Source organism: Giraffa tippelskirchi, chromosome 6 (assembly GCF_054371585.1).
Source record: "Giraffa tippelskirchi isolate mGirTip1 chromosome 6, T2T-mGirTip1v1.2.pri, whole genome shotgun sequence".
Lineage (NCBI taxonomy): Eukaryota > Metazoa > Chordata > Mammalia > Artiodactyla > Giraffidae > Giraffa > Giraffa tippelskirchi.
The window spans coordinates 32,793,211-32,820,477 of record NC_137280.1 but is presented as its reverse complement, the minus strand read 5'-3'; the positions used below and the strand labels follow the sequence as shown (position 1 = coordinate 32,820,477).

Genomic DNA, 27,267 nt, shown 5'->3' with positions numbered 1-27,267 from the left:
TATGTTTAAAAGTAACAGATTTTTCATTTGTAGAGAAGTTGTATTTCTCTAGTTTGCTCATTTATTTTATTTTTAGGTTCTTATTAGTTATGTGTTTCATACATACTAATGTATATATGTCAAACCCAGCCTCCCAACGCATCCCACCCTCTTATCCCACCTTGGTATCCGTACATTTGTCCTCTATGTCTGTGTGTCTTTTCTGCTTTGCCAATAGGTTCATCTGTACCATTTTTCTAGATTCCACGTGTATGCACTAAGAGACAATATTTGTTTTTTTCTCTTTCTGACTTACTTCACTCCGTATGACAGACTCTAGGTCCATCCAGGTCTCTACAAATGGCACAATGTCATTCCTTTTTATGGCTGAATAATGTTTCGTTGTGTATATGTGCCACATCTTCTTTATCCATTCCTCTGTTCAGTGGGCATTTAGGTTGCTTCCATACCCTGGCTATTAACAAATAGTGCTATAAAAAAAAAAAAAACTACTAAGAGGTTTCACCTCACACTAGTCAGAATGGCCATAATAAACAAATCTACAAACAATAAGTGCTAGAGAGGATGTGGAGAAAAGGGAATTCTCTTACACTGTTGGTGGAAATATCAATTGGTACAGCCACTATGGAGAACAGTGTGGAGGTTTCTTAAGAAACTCAAAACAGAGCTACCATTTTTGTTCTTGTTCAGTCAACCCCACTCCTGGGCATATATCCAGAGAAAATCAAATTCCAAAATATACATGCACCCCAATGTTTATAGCTTACTCACTCTATTCAGATTTTTTTAGTCCTTCAGATAACTTCTCCTTACATCTAACAAGTAAGGTAGTAGCCTGACCTCTTGTTAAACCTCTCATTTAAGTACTGGGCCCTATCTAATCTCCACCTCCATCTCCAGCTATTGTTCCACTGCACTTTCTACTCTAATCTATCATGTCCAAATGCTGTAAGACGCTGTCTCCTGCACAACCAATTTCATTAAGAAATGGTAGCTTTGTCATCAACCAGCAAGTCATGGGAAAGAATGACAATTTCATGAGTGCTATAACTTTGAAGCAGAGATGAACACCAGCAATTTGTATTGAGTTCGACACTAAGTTGACTTTCCTTCCCCTTCTTGATTTCCAAAATAGACAACAAGTTTCTAACATCCATACCCATGTTAGATAGCATCCTTCACATATGTCTATTAAAAGGCTTCCTGCTTCAGTGATGTCTGGACTTTCCTTAAGACAAAGAAGATCTGTCTCTTTAAGCCTCTTCAGTTGAACATTGCATTGCAAGAGAAAATGCTTGACAGCGTTGCCTCTTGAGACACAGACGTCTTTACCAAGGGCATACACTCTTAGCATCAGTTTTAACATTACAGAAACCATAGCCTCAGCATGCAGGCTGTGAGCTGTTGAGACAAAAGATCTTGACCTCCTGGCATAGAAAGTTAACAGCAATGTGAAATACACTTGATTGCTGTCTAAAGTAACATCATGGTCAACCAGACTTCTGTCTCGACGTGGTGCCTTTCTGTCACAAAGACATGACTGATTCCATTCCATGTGTTGGTCTGTCAACAAGGTAATCTACATCTTCTTTGGATTTCATTCTAAATAACCCATGACTGAGATGAATGAGCCCCTAGTGACTCTTGCTTGTTTCCACTAAGATATTATTCCTTGAGGCCACCACTGGATATCTAAAAAAGCTTGGGAATTTCACAAGCACATTTGCATCTAATTCGTGAACTCTACTCCAAATTCCAAGAAGAGTTTAAGATTGTGTGGCGGCAGGGAGGAGGGGAGAGGACTGAAGCTTTCCCCCTCTTGAGTATTTCTTAACTCTTCTCTATTTCTTTCCTGCATGCGTACGTGCTGAGTCACTTCAGTCGTGTCTGACTCTTTGCAACCCCATGAACTGTAGCCCGCCAGGCTCCTCAATTTTCCAGGCAAGAATACTGGAGTAGGTTGCCATTTCCTTCTCCTGGGGATCTTCCTGACCCAGGGATCAAACCCAAGTCTCTTAGGCCTCCTGCATTGACAGGCGGGTTCTTTACCACTAGCGCCACCTGGGAAGCCCATTTCTTTCCTGGGCCCAGCAGAACTCAGCTCTTTTAAGGATTTCCAGTGATGGAAGAAATTCCTTGAGAGTGAGAAAAAAGGACTTTCTTAAAATTTTCATTTATAATCTACGGATCTTAAGAAAAAACAATGAGTTGAAGTTTAAGCCCTATACCTCTCTCATCACATGGTTAGATGAGAACAGAGCAGGAAGGCAACCAGAACCCTCCAAGTCCTGCTCAACCCCAGTAGCCCCAGTGTATAGAATAATTATGCACGAGCCTCAGTCCAATAATCAAAAAATCTAGATTCACTTCCAGGTCCTGCTTCTTTAAGGTTCTTGACCAGACCTTCTTAGAGTATCTGTGAAAATTAACAAGTAGTGAATTTCAATTACCTGTTGCTACATTAAAAAAACCACTGCATATTTCTTTTTTAATTTTTATTGGAGTGTAGTTGACTTACAATGTTGTGTTAGTTTCAGGTGTACAACAAAGTGAATCAGTTATATGTATACATATATCCACTCTTTTTTAGATTCTTTTCCCATACAGTTCATTACAGAGTATAGAGTAGAGTTCCCTGTGCTATACAGTAGGTCCATAGTCATCTATCTTATATGTAGTAGTGTGTATAAGTCAAGTCCCAATCTTAGAGGCCCAAAACAACAACAGTCACTACTTGGCTATGATTTTGGAATTTGGGTGACTCAACAAGGAGCACATCTTTTCTCCCCACGTGTTATCAGCTGGGGCTGAGATCCACATCCAAGATGGTGCACACCAATGGCTAGCAAGTTAGTAGAGGCAGGTGGCTAGTTGCTGAGTTGGGGTGTCAGCTGGGGAACCTCAGTTCTCCTCCATGTGGGCCTTTCCATGTAGCTCCTTGGCTTACTTATAACATGGTAGCTGGGTTCTCAGAGGGAGGAAGCAGAACTTTCCAATCCCCCCAGAGATTAGGTCTAGTACCATTTCTGCCGTGTTCTGTTAGACAAAGCAGTCACAGGTCTGGCCCAGATTCTAAGAAGTAGGAAAAAAATACCCCAACAGGAGGTAGGAAGAGGGGCTGTGACAAGAATTTGCAGCCATCTCTCACTCAGAAATCAAAATACTTTGATTTCCATGGAAACAACTCATAGTTTTTAGTTCCTAGAATGTAAATTTTATCCCAAAAGTGTCATATTTCAATACAATATTTTATCTCTTTGCAACCATATGAGGCGACCCTGCACTCTTTTGAGATTCACCACTCTCCTATTAAATGGAAAGGAGTTTGAAATTTGTTGAGCATCTGTTAGGCACAATACCCATAATATATGTTATTTTATTTACTGTATTTCTTTGCTTCTGAGGTGTACTATTTTCTTATATGTTAACACTTCTGAATTGTACCTTTTACATTATAATCACTGTAGGTCATATGGCAGTCTTGGCTACATGAACTTGGCTGACTGTTGATATTTTTATCACGTCACTCAAGTTATATATACTATTAGCACTTCACCTGTTGAGTTTAATTGCTATTTTAAAATGTCTTCAGAAATATTACACTATAATTTGGCATTGAAGCAAAAATTTATCCTGAATGCTGAAAGTCATGGAACTAGAACACCATTAGCGAGGCAAATGTTTGACATTGGGATAATGACCTCAATTTCATATTTTTTTTGCAAAGCAGTAATCATGAGCTTTACACTGCCTAAAGGAAGATGCCACGAGTAGATAAAGGTATGTTGATTTTATTACTAGGATGCATGCAAAAGGATTGCCTGTCATACATAAAGCTTGCACCTAAAGGTACAGAAATTGCCAGGTTCTTCAGAGCAAATGAAAGAAATACCAAAGAAACTAAATATCATGCCTTGTTCAGGACTGTCCAAAAAAAGCATTATCTCCTAGTTCCATGAGCAGTGTTTTCTTCTCTTTCCTCTGTCCATGATGTGTTCTTAGTCGCTCAGTTGTGTTTGCCTCTTTGCAGCCCCATGGTCTGTAACCTGCCAGACTCCTGGGTCCATGGATTCTCCAGGCAAGAATACTGGAGTGGGTTGCCATGCCCTCCTCCAGGGGATCTTCCCAACCCAGGGATTGAACCCAGGTCTCCCTCATTGCAGGCAGATTCTTTACTGTCTGAGTCACCAGGGAAGCCCATGAATACTGGAGTGGGTAGCCTGTCCCTTCTCCAAGGGATCTCCCCGACCCAGCAATCAAACCAGAGTCCCCTGCATTGCAGGCAGATTCTTTACCAGCTGAGCTAGCAGGAAAGCCTTTGTCCATGATACATTAAAAAAACATTGCACTTTGGATTCACTGAAATATAGTAGTTCTCACAAAACCATCTGTAAACCACACATGAATTCCCTCCTTTTACAGATGAAGGAGCTGTGGCTTAGAGAGGTTAAATAACATGACCAGTCTTAAGACTAGCGAGTGGAAGAATCTCTAATGTTCATTACCCCACACTGATCCCTTAAAATTGTAGAGCAATACAGATGGGTAGTTCTGGAAAGATACTAAATGTTGTGTGATAACAGCCATTCCACTGCCATCTCCAGTACACTTCACAAACATGAATGCAGTGCCGCTGCAGTGCCCTGCAAACCAAACTCCCACTCTCTAGAGAGAGAGCTTTCCACAGGGCTGGGCCCCTGCCCAGGATCCCTGCACAGTCCTGTTGAGAAGAGTAACTAATAAAAAAGCTCACTCGTGCAGAGAGTTTCATAAGGGGTCACATTCCCTGGTGACTCCGTTGATAAAGAATCTGCCTGGGATGCAGGAGACCTGAGTTCAGTCCCTGCGTCTAGAAGATCCCCTAGAGAAGGGAATGGCTACCCACTCCAGTATTCTTGCCTGGGAAATCCCGTACAGAGCAATCTGACAAGCTACAGACCTTGGGATCACAAAGAGGCAGACAAGACTTAATGACTAAGCCACCACCAATAAGCAATCAGAAATGAATGCTCTGAAATACGGGTGATTTTTAAAGAACAATTTCCCAACTCTTAAATTCTCCAACAATTACTATGCTTAGAATGTGGGGCGGATACCACTTGCCCAAGCTATCATTTTAAGGCAGTACATCAAGCATCCCTTGGCACCTTACAGGCAAGAGCTATGGTTTGGGCCGCTGCTTACTCACTGACCCTAAGGAGACATGGGAAGCTTCCTCTATCCCATCTTATCTGGGCCAGCTCCTTATGGGGCTACCATAGGGGTCAGCAAGGGCCTACCATCCTCTTCTGCATTTCCACTGAAGAGACAGAAGGGAAGCAGTTAAGGGCCCCTCCTACCCTAATGAGAGAGACTCCATCACTTCCACAACAGTCTTTCATTAGGTGTCACTGTCACATCAGTTCAGTCACTCAGTCATGTCCAGCTCTTTGCGACCCCATGCACTGCAGCACACCAGGCTTCCCTGTCCATCACCAACTCCTGGAGCTTACTCAAACTCATGTCCATCAAGTCGGTGATAACACCCAACCATCTCAGCCTCTGTCATCCCCTTCTCCTCCTGCCTTCAATCTTTTCCAGCATCAGGGTTGTTTCAGTTGAGTCAGTTCTTTGCATCAGGTGGCCAAAGTATTGGAGTTTCAGCTTCAGCATCAGTCCTTTCAATGAATATTCAGGACCGATTTCCTTTAAGATGGACTGGTTTGATCTCCTTGCAGTCCAAGGGAGTCTCAAGAGTCTTCTCCAACACCACAGTTCAAAAGCATCAATTCTTCATCACTCAGCTTTCTTTATAGTCCAACTCTTACATCCATATGTGACTACTGGAAAAACCATAGCTCTGACTAGATGGATCTTTGTTGGCAAAGTAATGTCTCCGCTTTTTAATATGCTGTCTAGGTTGGTCAGCTTTTCTTCCAAGGAGCAAGTACCTTTTAATTTCATGGCTGCAGTCACCATCTGCAGTGATTTTGGAGCCCCCAAAAATAAAGTCAGCCACTGTGTCCACTGTTTCCCCATCTATTTGCCATGAAGTGATGGGACCAGATGCCATGATCTTAGTTTTCTGAATGTTGAGCTTTAAGCCAACTTTTTCACTCTCCTCTTTAACTTTCATCAAGAGGCTCTTTAGTTCTTCTTCACTTTCTGCCATAAGGGTGGTGTCATCTGCATATCTCAGATCATGAACTCCTTATTGCCAAATTCAGACTTAAATTGAAGAAAGTAGGGAAAACCACTAGATCACCGTCAGATAGTTGCTTAGTTTAGAGACTTGCTGAGTGCTCAGGGCCAAACAAAGATGCATAAAATACAAGCCCTTCACATGTGAAGTTTCCCTAAGCAGGAAGGTGGGTGAATCTTGGGCAGAATTCCCAGCCATATCTGTTAACAGTGATGAGCACCCTTCCTTCTGTAATATTATCCGGGATGTTACATGATAGTGGTTTTCCTGTGTACAGATCTCTCCATAGACTGGAAGCTTCCTGAGGGCAATGACAAGGATTATTCATCTTTATGTCTCTGGTGTCTCGCATAGTGCCTGGTACAGCAATCCAAAAATGATGTTCATTCCTTTTGTTCATTCATTCAACAAAATCTTGCAGAGGTTCTGAACAGGGAGAGAGATGCTTTATGAGAATATGTAAGGCCATGTTGAAGTGGCCTGTGAGCTGGCCCAATAGGGACTGGAGAATTGGGGCAGGAGGATGAGGAAGGAAGTAAGGACCATGTAAACCAAGGACGGGGAGGATGGGACAAATTCCATCAGTTACTATGCCTGGAATGCAGGGTGGATATGTCTGGAAGAATGGGCTAAAGTGCGATTGCAAAGGGCCTGGAATATTGAGCCAAGTGTTCTTCTTGAATTGGTGCCATTAAACAGAATCCCCTTGCTCTCCTCAGAACACTCAGGAAGTGGTATTGCTCTGGAGGAGACCAGAGAATCAGGGCCCAGGGGGCTTCTTGTTAGAAAAATGTGCTGGGGATTTGTCTTCCATCTTGCAAATGATATAGAGTGAATGCCGCATCAGCACTAGCAGACTCCAGATCTTATCTGTGATGCTGATGATATTTCCTTAGGGAGGAGGCAGTGCATGATAACCAAGAGTCTAGTGTACCAGCTTCCATCCTGGCTCCATCCATTATCATCAGTGCGACCCAACCACTGTGCCTTAGTTTTCTGGATTGATAATGGAGTTATCAAAGTTAGCAAAGTGGAGTTGATAATCACAACATCTCAACGGTTTTAAAAGGTTTAAAGGAAATGATGCTCAGAAACCTATGAGAACAGTACTTCTTGGCAGGTAAGTGTTCCACAAACGTTAACTATGATCATCTCTTCTCTTCTGTGGACCTTGGTTTCCTCATCCAAAGGGAGATAATACATGTTCCAGACCTCTTCTCCTGGGCCCTGACAGAATAAAATACGATTAAATGCATGAAAGCAATTTGGAAGTCAAGCTCTGCATAGCAGCAGGGTGGAGATAAGGCTGTTAATTATGATGTCCTTGGCTAAAACATAATCCCAAGAGCCTGGACAGGAAGGTGGGATGTTCATGTATTTTGGGGCTGTTGGTTACAGGTGGGTGTGTGTGAATAACTTCTCTAGATGAAGTATGTCAAGATGAGGGCTTTAGTGTTTGGTCCAAGACGGCATAAAGATGGAAACAGAGAAATTTACTAAGCAAGAAATAAATAAGGTTGCAGCCCTACAGCCTTGTAAGCCATATAATTTCAAACATCATAGTTTCAGACATCTGGGCTCTATTACCTGAAATCCCATGAAACTTTCAGTTTCATAATTCTGTGTAGAACTTGGTAAATTGCAAGATTCTGCTGATGGCCACCAGCCAGTTCAAGCAATTAATCACAAGGGTCCCCGAGCAGGGTTGCAACTCACGCCAAGTGGATTCTTTAAGGGGAAACTGTGTACACAAAAGAAATAGCCCCATCCACACAGTTTCGTAGCAAAATGCTTTGTAGCTCTGCCAACCGAGAGAAGTTATCTGTTATCATTAAGACATCCAAGTCTCATAACTTTTTCCTCAATGGAAATTAGTACTCACCAGCCCAAGGAAGATTCTTAAACCTCGTTAACTGTAATGCAGACTGTAACATGCCCAGAGCCAACAAGTCCAGTTCAGACTAAATGAAACCCTACCCTTTACCCACCCTCAGCATTTGCTCATTTGAGGGAACTCAATATGAACTGAGCTGTCTTTCCTTTTGAACTTTTCTAGAATGCCTGGACTATTTGCATTTGCCCCTATGTTCAGGCCAAAAGACCAAAACCCACCACAGAGAAGTAGTCTTGGAGCCTCTCTTCAGAATCCTGCTAGACCTACCCCAGGGTGAAAGGGCCCATAGCAAAGGAACTCTTTCTAAGACTTCTTGCTTGGTTTTGCCAACTTGAAAGAGTTTATGTAAACAAGATAATCTTCTATACTTTAGAGTGTTTATAAAGCCATTCCTAATTACTGTTTTGTTTAGAGAGAGACTCTGGGAACATGATGGGGAACAGCGGGGAGCCTTGAGCCCTCCTCGAAGACAGCAGAGAGGGGCGAGGGTGGCAGGCAGAATAAAATTTATGATATGGGTGAAAGTATTGTGATTTCACCTTGCTCTTTAGGTTTCTTCTTTCTGAAACCCTTTATACTAAAGCTCTGTCTCAATTTCTAATGCTACAAAGCAGCCGTCTAGTATAGTAGCCACTAGGTACATATGACCATTTAAATTTAAATGAGTTGGGACTTCCCTAGTAGTCCAGTGTTTAAGACTGTACTTTCAACACAGGGAGTGAGAGTTCAATACCTAGTTAGGAAAGGAAGATCCTACATGCCTCGTGGCCAAAACAATTTTAAAATTAAAGATATTTGCAGGGCTTTTAAAAGAAAAAAAAAGAAACAAGTAAATTTAAATGAATTAAAATTAATTTTATGGAGACACTAGCCACATGTCAAGTGCTCAAAATAGCTGCATGTGGTTAATGGCTGCCATACTGGATAAAGCTGTGGTGCTGGAGAAGACTCTTGAGAGTCCCTTGGACTGCAAGGAGATCAAACCAGTTAATTCTAAAGGAAATCAACCCTGAATATTCATTGGAAGGACTGATGCTGAAACTGAAGCTCCAATATTTTTGGCCACCTGATGTGAAGAGCCAATTCTTTGGAAAAGACCTTGATACTGGGGAAGATTGAGGGCAGGAGGAGAAGGAGACAACGGAAGAAGATGTGGTTGGATGGCATCACCAACTCAATGGACATGAGTTTGCACAAACTCCAGGAGATAGTGAAGGACAGGGAAGTGCTGCATGGACTGCTGTGCTGCAGTCCATGGGGTCGCAAAGAGTCTGACATAACTGAGAAACTGAACAACAAAGAACATTTCCATCATTGCAGAAGCTTCTTTGGATGGTGCTGCTCTAGATGACGGAGAAGGCAATGGCACCCCACTCCAGTACTCTTGCCTGGAAAATCCCATGGACGGAGGAGCCTGGTAGGCTACAGTCCATGGGGTCGCTAAGAGTCAGACACGATGGAGCGACTTCACTTTCACTTTTCCCTTTCATGCACTGGAGAAGGAAATGGCAACCCACTCCAGTATTCTTGCCTGGAGAATCCCAGGGACGAGGGAGCCTGATGGGCTGCCGTCTATGGAGTCGCACAGAGTCGGACACGACTGAAGCAACTTAGCAGCAGCAGCAGCAGCTCTAGATGAAGAACCTCAACAGCCTTGCTCCTCGAAGTGAGGGGCACAGACCCGCAGCACTGGTATCACCTGAGAACTTGTTAGACATGCATGATCTGCATTTTATCAAGATACCCAGGTGACTCCTAGGCACATTAAAATTTGAGAAACATTGTTCTAAAATACCCTTCCCCTCTAAGAGTCTGTATAGTGAAATTCGTCATTGTCCTTGGCACAATTCATTCATTTTTATGTAGATTGTGTCCCCTTGTGACCTAGAGGGTGGGATGGAGTGAGAAGTGGGAGGGAGGAGCATATGTATGTATACCTAAGGCTGATTCATGTTGATGTATGGCAAAAACCAACACAATAGTGTAAAGCAATTATCCTTCAGTTAAAAACAAATTAAAAAAAAAAAAAAAAAGATTTACTCTTTGCCCAAAGAAGCTTGGGGTTAGGAGCTGTGATACTTAAAGAATGGTCCTCAGATGAGTGATGTCAGCGTGCCCTGCAAGCTTGTTAGAAATGCACATTTACAAACCTACTCCAGACCTACTGAATCAGATTTTGTTTCCACTCAGGGCCCCAAATCTGGGTTTTACCATGCTCTCCAGGGAATTTCCAAGCACAGTGAAGTTGGAGAAGCCTTAGCCAGACACATCATCAGGTGATTCTAATACAGCATGATAAGTATAATGAGACAGGAAACTCTCCAAGCCCTGCACCCCCTAGGGGAGTGGGGGGTGTTATCTTAGTAAATGTTCAATGGAACAAATGTTGCTCATCTGCTTAATTAAGTAGCTGATGCATGAATAGGCTTGTAGAAACTAAACAATACTGGGATGATGAACCTGGGGCTTTGAATGGATTGGGTGGCTTGCTCAGGTCTTGCCTCTCCTGTCTGCCTCACTCTAAAACCCAGTATTTGGATCACTGCACTATATTATATCCAGGACTCTTGGTATTTTATTTCATGAAGTGAGCAAGACTATAAAGCAAATTTCCCCCACAGTCTGCAAACTTTTCTCTGTCTGAAAGACAAATAACTACTATTTAAGTACTGAGGAGAAGATGTAGGGGCGCCCATGGATTTGTGCCAAGCTGGTTTCGTGAGAATCACCAGGCTGCTTGTTAAATAGAGAGATTTCTAGACCTCCCCCTGGACACTCTGAATCAGGGAAAATTGGAGAGTGGCTGGACAAAATAAAAATTGTAAGAAGCTCCTTGAGATGAGTCAGATGCAGCCAAGTTTGAGAACCTCAGACTAAAATGGCCAAGTTCTCATAACCCTGGAATTCAGAGACTCAGCTTAATCCACAGGAACCAGAGCTGTTTTCTGAGAGATGTTTAAGCCTCATCGTGTAGACTAGCAGTTTCATTTGTAGTAGAACAGGAAGGGGATGAATCAGTGTCAGTGGGGTCTTTTTTTCCCTTAGTGCTGAGGAAAAGGAGAGGGGCAGCTTGCACACAAGTGCATTCTTCCTCTCAGCGTGTGTGTGTGTGTGTGTGTGTGTGTGTCTGTCTGTCTAATTTCACTCATCTCAGGAACCCACAAACCCTGTACAGAGAGGCAGCAACCCAAGCTATCATGACAGTAAAGCCAGCTCCAGAAAGGCTCCCCTTACAGTATCCGGAGTCCTTCACATTCTAACTGAAACAATAAAATTGAGGGCTGAGAGGGTAGAAGATGGAAATCAAGGCTTTCCTACCCTACCTGGGTGTAAATGATCGCCTAAAGGTCTTCCCATGGGGCTTTGGGCCTTCGTGTGTCTTCTTAGCACTCGTGGCATCAACGGGCCCCAGACATGTCCTAACCAGATTGAGAGTCATAGCCTGGCCTGAGGCTGCAGCCTCTCTACAGTCCTTTATCTCCCCAAGCCTGCCTCTTTATCTATAAAGTGAGGTCATGGGATCTACCTCCTCAAGTTGCTGCAAAATGGAACAGGCTCTTATCACAACGCTTGACACAGACTACTTAGTTAAGGATAGTTTTTACTGCTGTGGTCATTGTGGTCTGTAGACTCTGAGTTAGTTGATGTTATCCAGAGAAACAGGATCAATAGGAGATATTGGTCTCCAATAGGAGATATATCTGTATATCTATCTATAGATCCATCTGTCTAGAGAGAGAGGGAGAGATAATAGAGAGAGAGAGAGATAGTAAAGAGATAGATATTTCAAAGAATGGCTCACGCAATTTTGGAGGCTGAGAAAGCCAAGGATCTGTAGTCAGCTAGCTGTAGACCAAGAAGAGCTGATGGTGTAAATTCCAGTTCAAGTCCAAGTGCAAAGGCAGGAAAAGACAGATATCCCAACTCAAGAGCAGGCATAGAGAATGAATTCTCCCTGAAGCAGCCTTTTATTCTACTCAGGTCTTCAACTGACTGGATGGGGACCACCCACATTAGGGAGAGCAACTTGCTTGACTCAGTCTACTGATTCAAATGTTAATCTCATCCAGAAACACCCTCCCAGACACACTCGGAATAATGTTTAATCAAGTGTCTGGCCACCCCATGGCCCAGTCACATTGACACATAAAATTAACCATCACAGAGTCATTGCGGATTCCAGTTTACTAAGGGTTTTGAGAAGTTACAGACTAGTTTGTGTGTGTCATCTGTTTTATTCCCCTGAACGCAAGTCCTCTGCCCTCCTGATACTCATCTTGTCTGAGATTCTGACCTCCATCTCCATCCAGTCAGAGGTAGCACTGATTTCTTCATCACATTCTCAGGAGGCGAACAGTCCCCTCCTCAAACCATCAAGAGGGCTGGTAGTGACAGAAATGAAAACCAGTGGAGCTGAGAACACGTGTGACTTCTCCCACCAGAGGGCTGGTGAGCAGAGCTGAGTTTTATTGCCACATAAATCCTTCTTTGTCCTTCTTTTATCTCCTGACTCCTTCCATACCTACTGATTAATTAATTGAGCATACCTGTTTAAAACATCCCATCTTGATTCTTATAATAGTATGCCTGTGAGGGTTCTAAAAGTTAGAAATGATTTAGTATCAGAGGTTTTGATTACATTGAATATAAAATCAAATAAAATGAGCAAATGATGGAAGAGAAGAGGGGAGTGAGGTTTGAAATTAGCCTTATTTCCTGTACACGCAAGAGGCACACTTAAGTTAGTTTTTTATCTTGGCCTATTTTGGGAGTGATATATTTGACTCACAACCAGGAATAGAAGATAAACAAGGACCTGTACCCTCTAAACCAACTTTAGCACTGTTGACATTTTGAGCTGGATAATTCTTTGAAGTGAGGGTCTGTCCTATGCATCCCAGGATGTTTAGCAGGGTCCCTGGCTTCTACCCATTAGATGCCGGTAGTATGACAACCAGAAATGTCTCCTGACGTTGCCAAATGGGAAAAAAATTGTACCCAGTTGAGAACCACTGCTCTAAACATAGGACGGCTTTAGACTGTGAGACAGGAATGTACTTTCTCTAGGCCAGACCTCTTATTTAGGGCTCTTTATGCGTAGGGTTCACATTTGATGAGCATTTTTTTATACAGACACAGCTACTTGCTTTGTCTCCTGCATTCCTGTTGGAGTTTAGCAACTCACTTTCCTAATACATGTTTCCTATTGAGACAAGAAAGCATTGTGGTGAGAACAGATCTGCTTTCCGGTCTCAGCTCTGTGCACTTCAGCAGGATGGCTGTGACAAGTTAATGAACCTGGCCTCATTTTTCCTAGGTGTGCTGTGAGGATAATGCAATTCAGCCCTCGAAGATGGCAGTGGTGACTCAATGAGCGCCTATAAAATCTTAGCTGGCCATCATAGCTGCTCAGTGAATATTAGTTCTGCTTCTTTTTTTTTTATGATTTCATTCATTTATTTGGGCTTCCCAGGTGGCGCTAGTGGTAAAGAACCCACCTGCCAATGCAGAGGACCTAAGAGATGCAGGTTTGATCCCCAGGTCAGGAAGATTCCTATTTATTCGTTTTTGGCTAAGCTGGGTCTTCATTGCTATGCAGGCTTTTCTCTAGTTGCAGCGAGCAGGGGCTACTTTCTAGTTGCACTGCAACAGCTTCTCATTGCGGTGGCTTCTCTTGTTGCTGAGCACAGGCTCTAGGGTAAGCAGACTTCAGTAGTTGCAGCACATGGACTCAGCAGTTGCAGCTCCCAGGCACTAGAGCACAGGCTCAGTAGTTGTGTCACATGGACTTAGTTGCTCCAAGGCATATGGGATCTTCCAGAACTAGGGATCGAACCCGTGTCTCCTGCATTGGCAGGTGAATTCTTTACACTGAGCCACCAGAGAAGCCCAGTTCTGCTTCTAATTGATTGTTGTGGAGGCAACTCTGGGTCTCCCTCCCTTGGACGGTGCATCTCACACCTGCTATAAATTGTCAGAGTGCATTCAGGCCCACCCTAAAGTCCTCAAACATGAGTCATGGGAGAGACACTTTCAGATAGACGATATGGCCCTTCTGGTTGAATGGAAGACACTGAACAACACTTTTAAGAGATGAAGTCTTTCTTCTCCAACCCGTGAGGGACGGGGCTGCCCGCACACACCGTCTTTTCTTTTTTCCCAAACAGTCCCTTGCGGCTGGAGTAGGGGGAGGTGACACTGGATGCTCTCAGTCCCAAGTATGTTCTTGAATCCTCACCATGCTGGCCTTTGTCTCCGGGGCCAGCTTCTTCCTGCCTTTCAAGTGTCTGTTGTAAACTGTCCTTATCACAGAACTGTCTGTTGGCATCAGCACTAGTCTGGGTGAGAGGGGAAGCCAGCTGCATTCACTGTGGCCTTGGCAGGTGAGAGGAATGTTACCCATCGGTGGAGGGGGCAAAGGCTTGGCCTTGGGCCCGTGTTGCTTCTGCTTCCTGACCCCTAGCTGTGGCATTAGTACACTGACCTAATTGTATCTCTAGTTTCTCTAGGGAATTTTGAGAAGTTTCAGTAGTAATAATAAGTACCCATCACTTAGCAGATATTGACTGCTCGCCAGACACCATGCAAAGAACTTTTTCTGTGAACCCATTTCCGCATGACATCAACCCAGTGAGGTGGGAATTGTGATCACCATTTTAAAGGTGAGGATGTTGAGGTTTGGAGAAACTCACGTGTTCAATATCCTGTAGTTGCTAAGTGGTGAGCCTGGAATATCAACCAGATCTGCCTGACTCAGGAACTCATGCCTCTCAATCACTGGATTCTGATGTGGCCCTGCTCATGCTGGACTCTGAAGCTATTCCACTAAGGAGGGGAATAGCTCCCAGGATGCCTAAACCATTCAATAGTAATGTTGAAAAAAAGACTTAAGAGCTTCTTACTGTTCACTAGTTGCAAATCCACACATGGTCATTTCTGGGATGCACATGTTCCTTGAGTAGTGCTCGTGTGCATGCATGCGTGCTCAGTCATGTCCGACTCTTTGCAACTCCATGGCTGTAGCCCGCCAGGCCCCTCTGTGCATGGAATTCTCCAGGCAAGAATACTGGAGTGGGTTGCTATGCCCTCCTCCAGGGGATCTTCCCCACCCAGGGATGAACCCACATCTCCTGCATTGGCAGGCGGATTCTTTACTGTGCCACCTGGGAAGCCCAAGTAGCCCTTAGATTCGAGAAAGAAACAGGCACAGTTCCCACTCATTTGCAGCCCCAACTACAGGATTAAATCTCCAGTAAAATTAGATATTGAATTAAGCCCTAAAAAAGAGAAAAACCTCTCCTTCTCCAGCATCACTTTCTTCTTCATTATTTCACAACCATTTATTAAGCATGTTCTGTATGTGTGGCACAGCACTTTGCATTAGGAAGACACACAATAAGATGCGGTAGCACCCTCAAAACTTTAGGAGGAGAGATGGATGCATTAAACTTATGTTATTCTTAATAATTCTTTTTCAAGTTCACACATTTTCCAGAGCTGATTTTAGCAAAAGTCTGAGTGATAGTATGTAATGTCAGATTCCTAGAAATCTGTTATTCCAGCTGTGTGTGTGTGCTTGCTTGCATGCTAAGTCGCTTCAGTTGTGTCTGACTGTTTGAGACCTCATGGACTGTAGCCCTCCAGGCTCCTCCGTCCATGGGATTCTCCAGGCAAGAATACTGGAGTGGTTTGCCATTTCCTCCTGTACATTCTGGCTGTACAGTTCCTTTATGGGTTGGCTTGTATAAAAGAGTTTTACTTGCATCAGTTTCTAACCCCCTTTAATAATACTAGAATGTTGTCTCTTAAATTATAAATATTTATTTTCTTAGTAGTATTAGTGAATGAAAATAACTGGATGCTTTATTTAGCCAATGCTTATGGATCAAAGCTGCTCCCTTGTGAACTGAATTTTTGTTGTTCTTTTGTAAAACATCATGACAACATTAAATAAAAGTCCTAAAGCCTTCACTTTTCCCTACATTTCTTTTCTGTACATATGTGTAAGTTTTTTTAAACTTTTTATTTTGAAGTAGAGTTGATTAACAATGTGATATTTTCAAGTGTACAGCAAAGTGATTCAGTTATACATACACTTGTATCTGTTGTGTTGTTTGGTTTTTTTCAAATTCTTTCCCCATGTAGGTTGTCACATAACACTGAGCAGAGTTCCCTGTGCTCTAGAGCAGGTCCTTGTTGGTTATCCATTTTAAATAGAGCCGTGTGGACATAGGTTCTGTATTGTGGTATATCATAACTGTTCACCATGTTGCTACATAATCATCATAATTATTACTTTCATGGCCATGTAATCATTCATCTTATTAATGTACTATAATTTACTTAACCTAAACTTTTAACAATAGGCAACTGGTTGTTTTCTACATTTTCCATTATTATAAATAACCTCTGGGTTGCACATTTGTCCATATAGCTTCTTTCATTTTTTTAGAATATTTCCTAAAAAAAAAAAAAAAAAGAATATTTTCTTAGGATGCACTCCTAGAATGGGAACAGAGTAAATGAATGTGAATTTTTAATATTTTTTAAATAAATTGACACTATTTTTCTAGCTTACAATGCCACCAGCAATTGTAAATTGTAAATTTACAATTGTAAATTGTAGAATTAATATTCTACTTTCATTACAGTCTTATCAGTAGTGTATATTATTTTATATTTAATGCACTTAAATAGCACCTTACTTTTGTCTCAAAAATCGTAAGTTTTAATGAAACACTTATAAATTGTGCATTCTCTCATGTTTTGAAAAGCCAGTTTTAAAGCCTAGGAATTTATTTTTTTAACAGTAAGAACTTTTGATTTCTTTCCATTGCCCAATAGTTTGGGGTATTAAATAAAGCTAATATCAAAATATTTTTCTGAGCAAAATATTCAGTTGTGCTCTTTTATTAACTAATTAGTGAAGACCTGTATAAATTGTATAGGATCTGTAGGGAGTACTGAGATAAAATAAAAGCAAATTAGAAAATGAAGTTGGAAAAATTAGACGAATATATCTGTGCCAGCATTCCCAAGGTCAAGAGCACGTTTGGCATTCAAGTAGTTCAATCTGCTCAGGTTTTAATGACTTTCTCTACCTAATCGCTAACCTATTCAGCCAGTCTGCCTTTTCAACTAACAAAGGCAGGACCTCCACCCATACTGCTTCCAATATTTTCTTCTAGGTTTTATCCTGGCAAAGCTTCTTAATGCAGAATGAAGTGCCCCCCCTCCCCCCGCCACACCGACTATACACATCACCCCCCACCCCCCACCCCCCGATATGCTTCCACACCATTCCCAGTCTGATCTTCCAGGTCAAGTGAATGCATGAAACCCCGCAGTGTACAGCATGGGTTCCCAAACCACAGCCCTGTCATAGGGCCGAATGCCAGTTCTAAGGATCTGGTTTTCCCCTTCTTTGCATTCAAGTTCGCGTGTCCCTGAGACAGACATCTTCCATGCTCTGGGAAAAAAAAAGAAGGACGTTTCAAGAATACAAGCCATCATTGCATTTGCCTCGGAGTTGAATCACTATTACCTCCATTAGAGCTTTCTCTTTGACCTAAGGATTTTAAGGTTTGTTTGAATATGATTATTGCTACATACCAGTATATGGGAATATAAAGAAATTTATCATGTTCTCTTCTTTTTCCTCTTGCAGCCTCAGCTGAGGGTTCTCCGTAAATGCAGTTAGCCTTCCAAGCTGCTGTCCTGCCAGTCAGTACGAGCATGGCCTGTTCCTCACAGAAAGACTAACTCACGGCACTGCCAGAAGATATCCTCGGAGCATTGACAGATTAACCAGATTAACTGAAAACCCACCCATTCAGTCAAGATTACGGGCTTTGGAAAATCTTAGTTTGTTCTGGATTTTTAAATGAGGTGCATAATATACAGTGCCAGCTTGTTCCAAGTGGTCATTGGCAGACCATTAGCTGGAAAATTGCTTCCAGTTTTCATCACTGTGCATAACTGAGGCTTCCTTTGGGGAGCTGTCTGTGCCCTTCACTCCAGGTCCTGTTTTAGCATGGCAACTACTGGATTATTTTATTATGTGTGCAGATGGCATGATGTGTTAGAAAAAAAAAAATTACAGCAGTCCTGCAATCTCAGTGGAAGTGTTCACAATATTATGCCCTGGTAGGAATATAAACATGTCTCAATTTTGTTAGTTACGGTGTCTAAAGGTATTCTGTCCAACTCTTCAGCACTTTACATGATAACCCTACACTGAAACGAATTAGCACGTTCCGTACATGTGAGAAAACAAGTCTTTTCTTCTTTCTTATAAATTCTGTCCTATTTTGGCTCAGACTGTCCAAGGCAAGACTCCACTCCCCACATTTACCCTATAGTTTGAGACAGATTGGTAAATATGGCCACAATACTGTTAGACTTAACCTCTTGACACTTTACTGAACAACTGGATTTCCTACAGCACCAAAGGGAGGTAAAGGTGGGCCTGGGGAATGGTGGTCATTTCCTCTTATTTCCTCTTCTTGGGCACAACTTACCACAAGCACATCCACACACTCAAACACAGGAGGCTTCTAATTGGCCAGTGTACGTAGTCTCTCTTTCTATAGAAAAGTTCTTTCACCAAAAATGGGGGGAATGGCCATATATTCATCTTAAGACTATGGTGCGTTGATAGTAAGGACAGCAGAATAAAAGGGTGTGGCTTTAACACTTTGGAAAACTCTTTAGGTCAAGTTTTGATCTCAATTCTCTGAAGGGGAAAAAATAGCAAGTGACCTCCTGCATGTCTAGAGAAGCAAGAGTTGCCAACCGCACACTAGGTTTCTTCCTCAGAAGAGAACCTACTAGTCCTTTTTAATCCTATCTGGAATTATACCCGTAACTAATATTTTTTTACTATGTTTTACAACAAAGCACAGTCCTGGGATGCCAGTCAGCCCAGTTATTGCTTGTCTTTAGGAATTAGAGGAATGCTCATGTTGACTGACCCTACATCATGCTTTAGGCATTTTTTTCCCCTGAAAATGTAAAGTTGACTGAATCAGAAACTCAGCCAAGTATGTTCTGTGTGCCCACAATCCCAGTCTGTGGCTCGCAGGCATCGGAGACTTTTCTTTAAATACACGTAACAACCCTGGGACCTGGCCAGCATAACCAAGCTTGGCATTTTAAGAGGGTCACCAGACACACAGTCATTGTCTGTTTTCCCCACATCTTTCCTCCCCTGGGGGTATCAGGAAATGCACAGCCCATTAGAAAATGTCCCCGCCTGAGATTTGGAAGCTTGACAGGGAAGGAGGGAGATCCAAAGGTGATTTGGGTGAGTCACGGGGCCAGATGACTCACTGGGAGCCTGTGGGCTCTGGTGCCGAAGAAGGGGGCTTCCGAGAGGGAACTCACGGGAGCTTCGGTCACCACTGAGATCCGGCCCTTTGGTGGGTCAACATCAGGACCAATACTGTAATTCTTTACAGATCCAAAATTAAGAGGCCAAAGCCTGGCTGCCAATGCCCCTGGACACCTCAGTCTCCACCACCCATCTCCTGAGGTTCAATTCCAACAGCAGAACTCACTCCAGTCTTTCATTTCTTCCTTTCTTTAGTCATCAAGTGTTTATTGAGCATCTACTATGCCCCAAGCATTGAGCTGGGGCACTATGGTTTGTAGACACTCCCTGCCCTTATATCTCCTCCTCCCAAACACTATCCCAACCCCACCTTTTCCACAGTGAAAACTGAATTCAGACAGCATTCACTCCTCCAGAGCAATGTGGGGCAAATGGTCGGGCACAGTTCCCTTGACTGGGAAAGTAGGCAGCAGAGGGAGAGGTAATGGACAGCATCAGGCCACCATGTATTTGCATCTGTTATGTACAGCCAACCCTTCCAGCACCCAGATTTAGCTGATGAGAGCTTCCCAAAGCAACTTTCAGTTGCTTCTCTTGATATCCACCCTGGTCACCTATATTCCCATTCCTTATACAGAAACAGCCATTCGTCATTATGCTGGGTTCTCTGAAAGCCCAGCTCTATAACTAGTCCTGGGGACGCAGAATTGGGCCTGACAAACTCGACAGAACTACTGCCAGGTGCTGAGATGCTGTAGCTGGGTATGCATTGGTTTAGCTGGGAACGTTAAAGACTGTTAACACCCTTGGAAAACCGAACATGCTTTATGGTGCAGATAGATGTTCATTAAATGATGGTGATTCATCCTTACTTTGGCTTTTGCAAAATATGTTATGAACAAGTAAATAAGTAGAGTTGTCTAGCCCTTTTCTTTTGAGTCAAAGTGGGCTGGACAGTTATTTAAAGGTAGTGGGTGAAGGTGGAAATAAGAGAGGGCAAAGATGGAGGCAATGAAAGAGCCCCATTGAAGATGGCTTCTCTAAAAATGCCTTAATTCCTGGCACGTACCACATATTTGCATATGAACTACTACTGTTTTCCAAACTGTCAACCTCTGTTTGAAATCACTTGAGGGCATGGTTTTGGAAACGTGGTGGCTTAAAACCAGAACAGTCACGACCTAAACCAGCAAAATTGGAGAAACAATTGCCTTCTCAGCCTTGGGATTCTTTGTTCTGTGCTGACCCACAGTTACCCATGGCTATTTCCTGCTGTGTTGTAACTTCTTCCCAAGATGCGTGTAGGACATTTTACCTCCCAGAGATGGCTCTGTTGAGTTTTGTTTAGTAGGAGGCAGGAAATGGGGAGGAAGAATATAAAGGCTTTGATGTCTAAGGGCTGTAAACTATTGATGCATTAACTTTTCCTCTTACTTGAACTTGTGCTGCACCTTTTATTAAAAGTCTGGCCCCTACACTCACACGGGAAAGGCATTCTTGGGAATGAACAGAAACGAATAATTACCAGACTCTCTGGGGTGCCAAGGCAGATAAGCTCAGTTCGGGCTCCAGAACTGAATTTAAATATGCAGAATATCGGTGGTTCTGCTAGGGTAAAAAGCACATCACCCGAGTAGTTTAAGACGCACCTGGGGGACAGAGACACTATCAGCTTTCTTGTGGGTAATGGCGTGTCTTTTCCCTGCTTAGGCTCTGTGAGGTGTGTAACTGCACCATCCACTCCTACCTCCAGATTACAGGGAAATAACCCGGGTTCCCTCCAGAGTCCCTTCTCAGTTGCCCAGACAGAGGTGAATAGTCCTTCGTTCTGGGGGAATTAAGCCTCTTTTTTAACCTTCAAAGGGAAAGGAATATCAACCTTAGGTGAGACGATAAACGTAGGGTTAAAACCTCTAATAGATGCACCCCTTGTTTCCTGCAAATGCTTTCTTTGCAAATGTCACATAATTGTTTTGGGATAGGAACAATACAAGTCTCACGGAAGAAAAGTTTTCAAGACCCCCTTAGTGCTTTCCTTTTACCAAAACCTCCTCTTCCAGTGCATTAGCAGTTTCATTCTTTGTGATGCTTTCCTCTGCATTCTTTAGAGTAATTTTGTTACTTGACAACTAGACTTAAAGCTGCCTGTCTTCTCTTTTTAAAAACTTAATCTTTAAAAAGACATCAATTCTTTTATGCCTTAAAGGCTGTTTTTATTCACCTCTCCCACACCCCCTCCACCTCACTTTCTTGCCTTTTTGTGGGTTTTTTTTTCTTTTAATCTCTTTCTTCTTTTCACATAGTTCCTTAGGTAGATTTCAAGTATTCTATAAAGAACTCAAACAGAGAAACATAGTTGTCACCTTTTTTCCCCAGGACTGACTAAGAATTCCTTCTTAAGTTTGATCTTGGTGAAAGCTAGTTGCCCAAACAACACTGAGACAGGGATTCTGATCTGGGGGCGGGGTGGGGGGTGGTAGTGGTGGTGATGGCAGGTCAGTGCCGACAACCAAAACAAGGGCTGTATGATCACAAGAGAGGACAGCCCAGGAGATGCGCCTGCTCAGGACACAGCCAGGGACTCAGTTTCAAAACAAGCAGGTCCTTCTCCTTAGTCTCCTGAGATGTGCATCTCATCCTGTAGCCAGAGAACTCGCTTATGAGTTCTGCTTTATCAGTGTGAAATATTCCTGGCTCCGAGACACAGCTTCAAGGTCAAAGAGAGCTGTGTTTGTATTGTTTTGCTCTGGTGACTTACTCTAGGAAGGAGATGGGGAGGCTTCTTTTGAAGGTGAACCACCTGTGGGAAGCTTGAGGAAAAATTAGCCAAGGAGGTTACACCAGCCCTTAATAAAAAGCACAAAATAGTCTTCCCTGGAGATGCTCATTTGGGAAGATGGCTAGGAGGATGGTACCCTGGTTTCTTCTGGCCATCATCTTGGCTCTGCAGGGAAAATTCTGGGCAAGTGCGGCAAGCACTAAAATCTGAACTTTTCAGGGTGAAATTTGCCTGTGACAGATAGAAAGGAGAAGTGCCGTTGAGTATGGGACTGGTTTTAGACATCCTGCTCAACTGGAGAATTCCATGGACAGAGAAGCCTGGCAGGCTACCATCCGTGGGGTCCCAAAGAGTCGGAAACGACTGAACGACTAACCTGACTGACTCAGCAGCACAGACTGAGAAATTACGAACACAGAACAGCAGAAAAGGGGCATAGAAGGCACTGTAAATGTGGAGTTTCCATTGCCACATATAGGGCTATTTTAAAACCTTGCCGAGCCCCAAGCATTCTTACTTCAGAGGCTCCCTTCCGCAATTATATCAAGCACTAGAAGGCACCAACAGCTTAGGCCTCATAAAATTTCAAAGTAACCATATGACTTGCATTGAATTGCAGGTGACTGGCTGACGTTATAGATATTTAAACATTACTTCTGATTATACAATATCTTTTTCAGACTTGGGAGCCAGTGGTTTGGGGTTTCATTGTTTGTTTCACTGTTGTCTTTGTTTTGCAAACCTCCAATGTTTATGGAAGCCTTAGAAAGGCTCTTAAAGCCAGGCCTTTTTGCCTCAATGACAGTGATAGAAACAGCCATTTGATGTAAACAAGGAGACTGTTAAATTAAGCCAAAGTTAGAGATACTAACACCTAAAATATTTAAGGCTGGTTGCCTTCTGCATTGTTTATAGCCTTTTAAATTTCAACCATTTGGCTCAAATGAAATAAATAGGCTGCTTTCACGTGGCCTTGGCACATTAGCACACACACAGCTACTACAGGTGGAATTGTAGGCTGGGTTGATGTGCCAAAGCACACAGATCTGTCTTATGTGGTTGTATTTAATCACCACCACCCACCCCCCAATTCCTATGAAAATATATCCAAATGCTTTACTCCCAAGGAAATTCTAAAATGAGACTCATTATTTAGATCATTGCTTCTCTCAGAGGAGGGGATACTGATTTTGTGACATAACCTTGAAGAAAATCACCGGCCATTAAATACCTTGACAGTCATTCCTGTTTCAATCCACAGGCATACCCTGGTCTTCTCCCATCTCCCCAGAGGGCAGCCCGGCCTCGCTCTTAAGTAGCATATGTGTTATAAAGACCTCTTCTAAAGCTCTGAATAGACTCCCTGTTCAAGCATAATTCCAAAAATGCAATTTGAATTTTGAGTACCACCTTGGTCCTTGATATGATTCCCTAAATCAATTCTAATTCTTTATATCTATTTTCAGTGTTTTTTAAGCCACAATCAACTGCATTTATATGTTTGCATTGGTCACTTCCCACTCACTCTGTCTCAGCTTTTGAGCAAGCCTAGACAATAAAGAATCTGCCTGCAGTGCAAGAGACCAGGGTTTGATCCCTGGGTCGGAATGATCCCCTGGAGAAGGGAATGGCAACCCACTTCAGTATTCTTGCCTGGAGAATCCCATGGACCAGAGGAACCTGGTGGGCTACAGTCCATGGGGTCACAAAGAGATGGAAACAACTGAGCAACTAACACCTTCACTTTCACACCAATTCCCATTTAAGACATTTGAGAAAAGACCAGAAATATTTCCCTGTGTACCAGCTGCAGAAGTTTTGAAGCCCATAACTGGGTTCTTTTTCACATCAAAAGGCCCCTGTTTATAGATGGAAACCTTAAAGAGAAGTGGGGGAGTGCAAGGGGGGAGTATTCATGTTTGAACACTGGAAACTTTGTCTTTTTCATCATAATCCCACTCTCCCATCACGTCACCCTTCTCTTTCTAAAAGCAGTAGCCTCTTTGCTGAGTGAGTGTTGACCTCCCACTTGGGGTAGTCGGGGTTCCACTTGCTTAAATTCACTCAAACAGAATTAGAAGGCTCTCGGGGGCTCTGAGTGATTCCAACACCACTACTTTTCTTTCCCCAGTCGAAAAACGCTATCCTTATGTGGCCATGTTTGAGGAGACCATGATTTAACGAGTGGAAGTTCATATTTCAGAGAGCTGAATAAAGCCAGCTTCTTGACCCTGCCCTGTCTCAGTCGTGACTGGCACAGGAGCAACTCATCTGCTGAAAAGCCAAGGCAGCACAAATGTTTTGAAACGAATTCCACTAAAACTCTTGTATCACTCCATCATATCTGCTGTAGTTCCAGTTAATCCAACTATTTAATCTCGTTGGGTACCAAATTAAACAGCTGTACACAAAATTTTAGAGAAGATCAATACTGTAACACAATTACATATTAGCCATCAAAAGTACCCGAGAAAAGGAAATATTGAACTGTTGTTTCTGCACTTGAATTATTCTTAGGATTCTGTGGAGACTGGCACTGCCCTGATAAAGGGGAAGCCGTTTCAAATTCAAGAACACTTGCATTCAAGAGAAATCGTGCGTCTCTCTGGACCTTTGCTCATCTGTCTGGGATGTTACCTGTTCTGCCTTAGCAGACAGGGTTATTTGGAGGCCAAATTGAGCTAAGGGGAGGAGCTGTTCTGTATCACCAATGTCTGTGTATTCATCATGGTGAGCAGGGCTATGGGCTTTCATCAGTGAGTTCCTTTCCCTTGTATTATGCCTTTGCCTCATAGCTGTTTTTACTGAGTCCATTCTGGGATGCTAAAAAGTACAATGGTAGGAAAGTAGCGACCAACATTTTGGGGAAGCTACCAAATTACTTGAAGAAATGCTGCTTAGGAAGGAACTTCAGTAGATGTTTTGGTACAACTTACAAAAAAGGTAAAGGTAACTCAGCATTTTGTATGCACACACAATACATGGGGGCTGGTGTGCAAAACCTATGGCCAGGGTGATCATTTATCTCCACCTCGCAAAGGTTTAGAGCGCCGTGACCAAGCTGAGGGAGAGAGTTCGGGCTGGGCTGGGCGCAGGTGAAGATTGCCAATCCCCAGGTTAAAGAAGGCCGATGGAGTTGATGAATTGCGGGTCACAGGAAACAGCCACATCGAACTTCCTTGATGAGCTGGTGTCTTTGTGCTGGGAAAGGAAGAAGAAGAAAAATCACACCATGTGAACTGAATATAAAGTGAGTGCTTTCAGTTGCATATGAGTGGAAAAAATTCTGACCAAAAAAAAAGTTCACTATTTTACAAACACTAACAAACATGGCTATAAAAGCACATTTCATAACGCAAAAGCCTACGTAGACGGGAGACATTTTTATAGCTTCCTTAAGCGAGTAGTTAAACCAGCAGTCTGAAATCTCTTAGTCCCCTAAGAGTGGTTAATTAAATATTTTCCTTATTCATTGCCCACAACTGTGGGTTGTTTTTTTTCTTCCTCTATGCACCCTAGAAAAATTCCCAAGACTAGACTTAAGGAGGACACAAGCTGGTTATGTAGTAAAATCAGAGTGCCTTTTCTGTTGGATGTTCATTTTAGTTCCCTGAGTTCCCAGGGCATACAATGTTTAGAAACTGTTTTCTCTAAACATAAGAATTATTGCACACCATGATTTTGAACTACCAATTTCCATATCTTAAGCAGCTATCGACTTGCCAATTCCTTTTGGGTCTTCTTTACATTTTTCTTATAATGTTTCCTTGTGTTTTGGGTTGTCCTCAAAAAGAGTTTCGGGGGTGCAGGGGCATGATTCTTTTTAAATTGATAGAAATGAAACTACAGATTTTTGCCCCCTTGTATCTGTGAGCATGATCTCTATCAGGCTTGAAAATCTGCTTTATCATTTTGTATATTTGACTATTTTGTATTCAGCATTACTTGATTCCTTATGTGCATGGCAATGTATTAAAATGTGGGATTTCTATTACCGTGTAAAAGTGTTTTGATTCTGATTTTCAACCTATATCCTTGGGAAAAAAATTACATTAAACTGTTCATTTCTATTTTCTTCAGCTCATCAGCTTTGCAGAAGAAAAAAGAAAGTTAACAGCATTTCACTTTCCCTGTGTTAGCTAATGATGCAATTCATGGTGGAAAATTGTCCTCAATTATACTGTGTTTCCTGGAGAAATAATATATGTGGAATGAATTGGTGGCCTCCCTCCAGTTCCCAGCACACAGAATTCCCCCAGCACCAAACCCCACCAGCATGATGGCTATTACCATTGAACAGTTTCATGTGGAGCACAAAGACAAAAGACACAGTTCTCTTCCTCCGCAGATACGCTAACACCCTGGAAAGAGATGGCACGACAGATCCTGGCCTGCCAATTAACTCTCACCCCAGAGAATCTTAAGTGCTTATCATTGCATGATTGATGGCATCCCCCAGCACCTCTATCTCCATCTCTCTCAGGTGATGACCAAGTGTCAGCTATCTGTATTTTATCAATTGAGATGCCTTCAAGTAACACCTGCCTAAGAGACTGGGCTAGGAGGGCAGTTCTCTAGTTCAGCAAGCATCTAGATATACTCCACTCTCAACCACGTATTTAAAAGACACTAACTTTTTTTTTTTCTCAAGAAAATCCACTGAGTAATACAATGCACCAAATATTAAAAAAAAAAAAGACCATTTTATCTGCTCCAAACTCCCATTTTCACCCTTCCCTTTCTCAAGGAGACATTGTAATGAGTACTTACAGCCACTATGACTTTGCTGAATATGATAAATTGCCTCAATTGATATTAGACACTTCCTTCCCCAAAAGGAAAAAGGATGTGTAAATCACATGAAGAAGAAAGGAAACACTCACCACCTTTTTTTTATTACAAGTTTACAAAGAATCTAGTGTTTTGGGGGATTTGAGGGTTTTTGTTTTCCCCGGAAAAGGTTTCCAAAAACAAAACGAGTGAGAACCTTTTAGTTTAGTTTACTGACTGCGTATATAAAACTTTTAAAGCTGTCTACACACCCTATAACCCCTACACACCATAGACCCCTACAAACCCTA

At 42.6% G+C, this 27,267-nt stretch overlaps 1 protein-coding gene across 14 annotated transcripts in view; it reads left to right on the top strand.

The window, feature by feature from the left end:
* The window catches only part of SAMD12 (sterile alpha motif domain containing 12), a 442,508-nt gene extending 416,318 nt beyond the window's left edge, over positions 1-26,190 (top strand). For 3 of the 14 annotated variants that reach the window (XM_081505308.1, XM_081505299.1, XM_081505298.1), the window contains one exon: positions 17,743-18,250. In XM_081505308.1, the coding sequence (XP_081361434.1) occupies positions 17,743-17,765 (23 nt within the window). In that variant the 3' untranslated portion in view covers positions 17,766-18,250. Of the gene's footprint in view, positions 1-3,727; positions 3,781-10,265; positions 10,352-14,634; positions 14,738-17,742 lie in introns of all 14 variants that reach the window. The other 11 variants (XM_081505303.1, XM_081505296.1, XM_081505306.1 and 8 more) reach the window with 8 other exon arrangements.
* The last annotated feature ends 1,077 nt before the right edge of the window (positions 26,191-27,267 follow it).